This window comes from Crocodylus porosus, unplaced genomic scaffold, assembly GCF_001723895.1.
Source record: "Crocodylus porosus isolate Cpor-Errol unplaced genomic scaffold, CroPor_comp1, whole genome shotgun sequence".
Taxonomy (NCBI): domain Eukaryota; kingdom Metazoa; phylum Chordata; order Crocodylia; family Crocodylidae; genus Crocodylus; species Crocodylus porosus.
The window spans coordinates 3,868,797-3,876,691 of record NW_017728933.1 but is presented as its reverse complement, the minus strand read 5'-3'; the positions used below and the strand labels follow the sequence as shown (position 1 = coordinate 3,876,691).

The 7,895-nt window shown below is 61.4% G+C and overlaps 2 protein-coding genes across 3 annotated transcripts in view; one reads left to right on the top strand and one right to left on the bottom strand.

The window, feature by feature from the left end:
- The window catches only part of FER1L5 (fer-1 like family member 5), a 26,296-nt gene extending 23,356 nt beyond the window's left edge, over window positions 1-2,940 (top strand). Inside the window, 10 exon segments of the mRNA XM_019545987.1 lie at window positions 249-397; window positions 481-626; window positions 795-883; window positions 1,086-1,181; window positions 1,306-1,447; window positions 1,552-1,651; window positions 1,858-2,024; window positions 2,096-2,205; window positions 2,315-2,462; window positions 2,582-2,940. Of these exon segments, the coding sequence (XP_019401532.1) occupies window positions 249-397; window positions 481-626; window positions 795-883; window positions 1,086-1,181; window positions 1,306-1,447; window positions 1,552-1,651; window positions 1,858-2,024; window positions 2,096-2,205; window positions 2,315-2,462; window positions 2,582-2,674 (1,240 nt within the window). The 3' untranslated portion in view covers window positions 2,675-2,940.
- A 231-nt stretch (window positions 2,941-3,171) lies between these two features.
- On the bottom strand, window positions 3,172-7,520 carry LMAN2L (lectin, mannose binding 2 like). Of its 2 annotated transcripts, XM_019545983.1 has the most exons (8): window positions 7,328-7,520; window positions 6,906-7,023; window positions 6,080-6,162; window positions 5,226-5,258; window positions 4,600-4,761; window positions 4,393-4,507; window positions 4,008-4,127; window positions 3,172-3,857 (listed from the first exon to the last, which is right to left on the bottom strand). In XM_019545983.1, exons 1-8 carry the CDS (start codon window positions 7,466-7,468, stop codon window positions 3,715-3,717), a joined length of 915 nt encoding a protein of 304 aa, XP_019401528.1. In that variant the 5' UTR covers window positions 7,469-7,520; the 3' UTR covers window positions 3,172-3,714. The 2 variants fall into 2 exon arrangements, with proteins under 2 accessions (XP_019401528.1, XP_019401529.1); XM_019545984.1 differs by lacking the exon at window positions 5,226-5,258 and having other exon boundaries at window positions 7,328-7,519.
- Between the last annotated feature and the right edge of the window lie 375 nt (window positions 7,521-7,895).

Genomic DNA, 7,895 nt, shown 5'->3' with positions numbered 1-7,895 from the left:
CCACCCCACCTCCAAACCCACACCCCTCTGCTCCCACCCAGCCCACTCGGTGCCTCTCACGCCCAACCTGTAGCATCCCCCCAACTAATGTCCCCCACTCCTGACCTGCAGCCCCCTGTCCTCCCAGTCCTGACAATGCCCCTCACAAGGCAGGGAACAGAAAGCTGAGCAGCCGATGGGACAGAAAAGGGGCGGGGGCATGAGCCTGCCCCAGGGCTATCTAATTCCTCCACCCCTGGTCTCCACAGCTCAGGCCTGGGGCAGTGGCGGGATCAGATGCCCCCAACACAGGTCTTGGAGGAGCTGTGCCGAGCACGGGGTCTGGTGCTGCCTGAGTTCAGTGAGGACAGCCGCCAGGTTGGCTTCCTGGGCCGCAGCTTCCTGCTAGCCGACTTTGGTGAGTGCTGGGGTGGAGGAGCTGGGATTTGAGAGGGGGGTTCCAGCCTGAGGGCCCTGGTTCCACATGCCCTGTTGCCACAGAGCGAGCAGCACCAGCACCAGCCCTTCAGTACCTGGGTCCCCCCCGTGAGCGCCTGGCGCTGCACCTGCTACACACCTGTGGGCTGGTGCCCGAGCATGTGGAGACACGGCCCCTCTACAGCCCCACCCAGCCTGGTATCCCCCAGGTAGGCCTGGGTGGGGGGGCAGCCAGAGCTGGCGCAACAGGTGTGGGGCCGGGGTGGGGGTCGACGAAGACGGGGGTGTGGATGGTTTGCTGGGTGCCCCTTGCTCCTGACCCACAGCTCCTAGCCTTGCTGGTGCCCCTCACTTCTGACTTGCTGGTGCCCCCCCAGGGCAAGCTGCAGATGTGGGTGGACATCTTCCCTGAGAGCTTGGGTCCTCCCGGCCCCCATGTTGACATCACCCCCCGAAAGCCCAAGCAGTGAGTGGAGCAGGCCCTGTCCCATGGCAGATTGACCAAGGTGTCTGGGAAGGCAGGGGTGGGGGGCAGAAACCCACGACAGCAGAGCCCCCTGGGGGGTTTCTCTTCTGCAAGGGCCCTGCTGAGCCCAGAAGGGAAGGTCTGGGTGCCCCCCTCACTCATTGCCCTGGCCTCACTCACTTTCCTCCCCACCCTGCCCCAGGTATGAGCTGCGCTGCATTGTGTGGAACACGTGTGATGTGGAACTGGAGGAAACAAATATCATGGGGGATCACATGAGCGACATCTATGTTAAGGGGTACAGTGCCCCTCACTCCTGACTCTCAGCTCCCTGCCCTTTCTAATGTTGCTGGGGCCCCTCACTCCCAACCTGCAGCCCTCTGCCTACTCTCACTCTCGACCCATGACTGTGCCCCTTGCAGCTGGCTGGATGGACAGGAAGATGTGCGGCAGCGAACAGATGTGCACTACCGCTCGCTGGAGGGCGAGGGCAGCTTCAACTGGCGCTTCATCTTCACGCTGGACTACCTGCCACTGGAGGGTGTCTGTGTGCTGCCCTGCAAGGTGAGAAGCTGTTGGAGCAGCACCCCTGGGTGTGGGGAGGGGGATTGGCATCCAGTGGGGGCTGTGAGGGGGTCCAGCTACACTCACCCCCATCCCTGGGCTAGGAGCACCTGTGGAGCCTGGACGAGACAGTGCTTAAGCTGCCGCCCAAGCTGGTGCTGCAGGTCTGGGACAATGACACGTTCTCGGCTGACGACTTCCTGGGTGAGGCCTCCCCCCTGCTCCCTGCAGCCACAGGAACCCTGTGTGGGCCACAAGTTGGGAGTGAGGGGTATTGGCAGACCGGGGAGGGCTGCAGGTCAGGACTGGGGGCTGATCCCTGTGGCCATTGACTGCCCATGGCTGGGAGGGGAGGCTGCCACCCCTATAGCCATGAGCACCCCTAGCCCACATCCTCCTACCCACCACAGGGGCCCTGGAGCTGCCACTGACCCAGGTGCCGCGCCCAGCCAAGCGCTCCCGTGACTGCACCCTGCGGCCCCCACGGGACCCTGGCACCAACCTTTTCCACCAGCGCAGCTTGCACGGGTGGTGGCCCTGTGCCAGCTACGACAAGGCTGGGCACCCACACCTGGCGGTAAGTGGGTGGGGTGGGGCTCCCAGCACCCCTGTGCCTCAGTGTCCCCCTCTGGTGCCTTCATTTCCCAGGGCAAGCTGGAGCTGACACTAGAGCTGCTGACAGCCAAGGAGGCAGAGGAGCGGCCAGCTGGCCGGGGTCGAGAGGAGCCCAACATGTACCCCACACTGCAGCCACCAGTGTGAGTACCAGCAGCGTCCCCAACTCCTGCCAGCACAAGACTGGGGATCCCCCTCACCCTGGCCCAACTGATGCCATCCTATTGCCAAACCTCTCCTCCTCCTGAGCAGGCGCCCAGAGACCTCATTCCTGTGGTTCACAGCACCACTGAAGACCCTGCGGCACATTGTGTGGCGCCGGAACCGTTGGCGGGTGCTGGGGGGCCTGGCCCTACTGCTACTTGCCCTGCTGCTCACCTCCTTTGTCTATGCTTCCCCGGTGAGTCATGGGCTGAGCTGGGGCCTGCAGTGCCCATGGAAGGGGGCAGGCCACAGCTAGGTGCCATCGTGCCTGTGGTGGGCACTATGGCTGGGTGCCACAACTGTGTTTTCCTGCAGCGCTACCTGGCCATGAAGCTCATCAACCCCTTCCGGAGTGCCCGCTCCTTTGGCAGCCTCAACCCAGTGCTGGGGAGTAGTGGCCACCGCTGATGTCTTTGTAGTGGCGGCAGCGCCTCCTGTCCCTCGCCATGCTCAGCCCTGGCTGATGGAAGCCTAGAATTGCTTTCAGGATTGTTGCAGCAGCCACCTAAGCCTCTATAAAGGCCCAGTGCGGACACTGTATGTCATGCGTTTTGGTATCCTGGAGCTGGGGTGACTTGTTTCCGGACATGCAGGGAATGCCAGGCTGGAGGTGGGACCAGTGTGTTTCCTCCTGTCTCCTCCATGGGCAAGAGACGTGGAGGTGGGCACTGCATCCATGAGGTGCAACAGCCACAATCCTGCCGGATTAACCTAACGCTAGCGTCCTTGCCCGCTGAGGGCTAGGGTCCAGCGGTGTCTCCGTCACCCACACATGGTGAGCATGGGCGCTTAACAAAGCCAGACTGAGGCAGGTTTGTGGGGCACTGGTTGGTTTACTCCCAAGCCCCCCCACAATATACAGAGGCCTAGAACCGAAAGGGCTGAGCTATTGCCCTGCTGTGTCCCTCCCCACCTCCCCCACCTCATAAAGGATATGAAGAGAGGCCACATGGATGTAAGTGGGGGCAGCTTCCCACCTCACTCTGATAGCAGGCCCCCCTCCGGCAGCTGGGGCCATGGTGAGAGTCTCCATCCACTGAGACTCTCACCCTCCAGGCCTTGAGGTAGCATCACCTGTCGCTCCCTTCAGCACTCTGAGGCAGGAGCTGCTGAGCCAGGCTTTAGGGGCAGCTGTGAGGCTCCAACAGCAGTGCCAAAGGCAGGAGGCCAAGGCAGCTGCCCCAGACAGCAGAATATTGGTCCCAGTAGTTCACAGAGCTGGGACTGGCACCCAGAGGGATTTGTGGGGGAGGGGTGTCTTGGTGCAACTGGGAGGGCCCTGGCCATGTCCTAGACCTAGGGCCAAAGTTTGAGGCACTGATGGCAGGCGCTCAGGGACAGGGGAAGCAGCAGCTCTGGGCACAAGGCAGAGACCCAGGAGCATTGGGATTCTTGTGCAGGGGCTAGGGGTGTGCTGGCAGCACTTGAGCCCCTATGCTGGCCACGGCTCAGTAGAAGTGCTTGCGGCTCTGCTCCTGCCACTTGTTGTAGATGATGACGCCAATGACAACAGCAAAGACAGCGGCCACCAGGGAGAAGAAGACGATGAGGAAGAGGGCCAGGCCACTCATGGGCTCCAGTGGCGCATCCACTGCAAGAGGCAGGCGATGGCATGAGCCTGGTGCTGCTTGCTGCCCGCCCCCCGGGCTCCTTGATCCCATGCCAGCCCCGCAGAGAGGCCTGACTGGGCCCTAAGCCCCAGGTGCTGGGCATGTGGCCGCAGTCTGCTTCCCTCACTCACAGCCGGGGAGCTTCATGTTGTCCACGACAGGCAGGAAGACCTCACGGTCCCACTTCTCCTCTTCAGGCGTGCGCTCCACTGTGAGCTGGTAGAGCTTCAGTGAGATAATGTCGTGGTTATCTGTGGGCACAGGAGGGCATGTGGGCACTGTACCAAGCTGTAGGGAGGCCCCCAGGCATGGGGAACCCATGTGTGAGGGACCCAGGCACCCAAGGGGCTCTCACAAGCCAACACCACCTTGCTCTGGTGGAAACATCTTGGGTTCCAGTAAGCGCCATGTGCCACGGCATTGCCTAACAGCTTGCCGGACTGCTAGGAAGGGGAGCCCTTGATCCCAGAGCACCTCATCCCTGCGGAGCCTGGCACTGGGAACGGGATTCTATACCTGAGAGGTCCCCAGTGACAGAGGAGGTGCCAAAATAGTAGCCCCGTGGCAAGCGCACGCCTGGTATGTCAACACAGTCTCGCCACTCGTGCTTTCCATCGATGTCTATCATGACCTGGAGGACAAATGGACAAACCGGCTCTCAGGTTGGGCCATGCCACGCATCCCACCCTAGACCACTGCTGCCCCCCCCCGCTCCATGCTCACTGTGAGACGCCGTTTGACGTAACGGATGACAAGGAAGGTGTCATGGTCCAGGTTGCGCACCATAGCAGTGCAGCCGCCCAGCTCCGTGGGACGTCCGTCGCGGTCATGGTCATAGCTCAGGGACCCATTATTCACCATGGCAGAGATGTAGGGGAACACACGCTGCAGTGGGAGGAGGAAAGACCTGAGCAATCACCCGCACTTCACTGCCAGTTGCAGGGAGCAGGGCTTCTGGGCACAGCTCTGAACTGAGGCTGCTAGGCTGGAAGCCATGGCTATCATGGCTGTAGCCTCCCACCAGCTAAATAGAACCCCCCAGGAGATGCCCCTCAGCTCTGTTAATGGCCACCCACCCCAGACACATGCTGCCAAGAGCCCCCATAGCACATTTGGCCTGGTGTGAGATCTGGGGAAGCCTGGCTGCAGGGATATGCAGGCCATGGCAGCCTCTAGGTCTGTATATCACCAGCCATGGGCTGCAGTCTTTCCCCTCCACCACATGGCCATGGGAAGGTGCTGCAAACTCGCCCCTCCTCCAACCATGAAAACCAGGGAAGCCACAGCCACACACAGGAGAGGCTGAGCACTGGTGTAGCCCTGGCAGCTGCCCCCCGGTGAGCGGGTACCTGGTTTCCAGGGGTATAGCGCCTCTTCTGAGCCTGAGTCCCCAGGGGGAGTGCAAAGCAAAAGAGGTACAGAAGCGAGACAGTCACAAACCTCAGACCCTCCAAGAGAGGCCATCTCAGGAAAAGCAGAGCCAAGGAAAGCTGCCCCAGCCCTGAGACCCCACCCTTCCTTGGGGGTCCCTTCCAGCCCAGCCCATGGAGCCAGGCAGGAACCTGAGAGGCTGGATCAGACTCTGGCTGGGCTGGGAGAAGGGTTCCCAGTTCTCCAGAGTTGCTGATCTGTGTGCTGAGGTCAGAGGCAGCCAGACCCCAGGTCAGAGAGACAAGGGATCCTGCCACACACTCCTGGACAAGGGCCTTCCCGGAACCAAGTGACACCTTTGGAGCAAAAAGCGGCCAGAAAGATCCCCCTTAGCTCATGGATTCCCTTCCCTACTGATGCCCCAGAGAGATCCAGACTGGAGGACAGGCCCAGGCTAAAGCAGAGCTCAATGCATAATGGCATTCAGAGGCCCAGGAGGAGATCTGAGGTGCTGACACAGGCAGTGGGGGTCCAGGATGTGCCTTCAGAGTTGAGGGCTCTGTGCTGCAGACTGGGCTCTACTGCTTCCCTCTTCCCAGCTTGGCAGCATCCCCTGCCCTCAAGGGGACAGCACTCACTCTTCTCCCCCAGCTAGCAGCCATGTCTATGTCTGTTGCTCTTGCTCTGAACATAGAAGGGGCCATGGGTGGCCACCACACATGGACAAGGCACCAGAGGAGGCAGTGGGAGAGAGAAACTCAGGAGAGAGGCAAAGGGCCCCACAAGTGCCAACAGCCATGAGCCAGCCAGGTGGTCTTCCAGTATCCCTCACCTCCTGCTGCTTCTCCTCATTGGGATATGTGTCCACAAACACGCCCAGCCCCAGGAAGTTATCCTTGCTCCCGAAGACGGGTCCTGGAAGAGGGGGGAGGGAGAGAGAGATTGTTGGCCATCTGCCACCCTATGTCATTCTGGACAGGGCGCTGAAGTCACACCCCCAGGGTAAACCAAGTCACAAGCCCTATCAGGAGCCACAACTCAGTTCATCCACCTAACATGCAGAGAAGCCTCCACTCGGGAGTGCTGGGCATTCAAAGGCCCATCAGACCATGTGGCTGAGGTCAGTGACCCAACCTGTACTGCTTCAGAGAGAAGCTGTACCCTGGAGGCATGTAACCCCACCAGCTCCTGGCAGTGCTCTGAGCATCTGGAGCAGAGTGGCCACAGGGGCCCAAAACTGCAGGGCCAAGGGAAGCAGTGGACTCTCCATCACTGGAGAGATTCAAGGCTGCATTGGGGTCTCGCCTGCATGGACTGGGAGGGCTTTGCCTTCCTCTGTAGAAGGGGCATGCCTTCTGCCTGGGATCATTCATCATCTATTAACCACCTTTTACAGGACAGTGGCTGCCCTGGTCCCCCTGTTTTCCCTGCAGTGGAGTCAGGACCAATGTATGGTGTGGTACCAGAACTGAGGACTGTTTTGCAGAGTTTAGATGATGGATGTGTCTGGGATGGTTTGGACGGGGCTGCCTCAGGCAGGGGGTTGGCCCAGCTGTGACCTCCACAGGTCCCTTCCCACCCCACTTCTCTTGTGAGACTACGATTGCCTCCCCATGTTTCACCACCACCTTCCTCAAAGCCACTCCCTGGGCTAGCACCTGTTTGCATGCGGTCCTTGGTGTACCAGAGGGCGAACCCATCGCCATTGAGGTTCTTCTTGCCCTGGCCATGGATCTTGAAGTGGACCTGCATCTCCCAGTCCCGCAGGTAGCAGGGCTGTGAAGCGGAGAGCATAGGCATGGTCAGAGGCACGTGGGTACCACAGGTCCAATGCTCCCTGGCTCCAAGGCAGGTCCCTTGGGCATCACGACCAGGCAGCCTGCACCTTTACACCCTAGTGTCTGGTTTCCTCACAAAGTAATTATCCCCCAGAAGAGCTCATTAGGAGCCAGGAGTCCATTAGATCAAGGAAACAAAGGGAATGCGAAGGGGCGGTCCTATTCTTCCCTGCTCTGCATGCCAGCCAGAGTCCAGGCTGGGGCTGACAGCCAGCACCTTCATCCCACGCTGCAGCACTCACCACGCGGTTCCAGACGGCGCCCTGCCGGCTCTGCTGGTCAGGTGTCAGGCGGATGAACTGGGTCATGACCATGGCGTTGCCCAGCAGGTCCCAGAGCGCGGAGCTGGATGAGCCCACGCCTGGGGGCAGGGAGGGAAGCATCTGCACCCACCGTGGCCTCGGGGGCAGTGCCTGGCTCCCCCCAGCCCCACTCCCACCCCCAGCACTGCGGGCCCAGCCCCCACCCTGTGTCCATCTAGCTGTCCCCAAGGGCCCTCAGCTCCGCCCCCACACCCTCAGTTCCAGCTTGGGGGCTGCAAGCCCCGCCCCTTTACCCTCAGTTCCAACCTGGGACCCCTAAGCCCCACCCCCGTGATCCCCAGCTCCGCCCTCAAGTTCCCCGTTCTCCCCGGGGGGCCGTAAGCTCCGCCCCGCCCCCACCCTGGTAGGGCTTCGTGAGCGAGTGCTCGCGCTTGAAGTGCTCCTCGGTTTGCTCGGCCCGCGCCAGCGCCAGCGCCGCCAGCAACAGCAGCGGCAGCGGCAGCGGCAGCGGCAGGGCCGGGACCGGGGCCAAGCGCAGCCCCGCACA

What these genes read in the sequence shown, in the direction of transcription:
- LMAN2L (XM_019545983.1), bottom strand. Translation starts at nt 7,468, where the DNA reads ATGCTTCCCTCCCTGCCCCCAGGCGTGGGCTCATCCAGCTCCGCGCTC. An exon ending in GCGCCGTCTGGAACCGCGTG is followed by an intron (nt 7,024 to 7,327) that starts GTGAGTGCTGCA and finishes TCCGCTTCACAG; the next exon opens with CCCTGCTACCTGCGGGACTG. An exon ending in CAACATGAAGCTCCCCGGCT is followed by an intron (nt 3,858 to 4,007) that starts GTGAGTGAGGGA and finishes TGCCTCTTGCAG; the next exon opens with TGGATGCGCCACTGGAGCCC.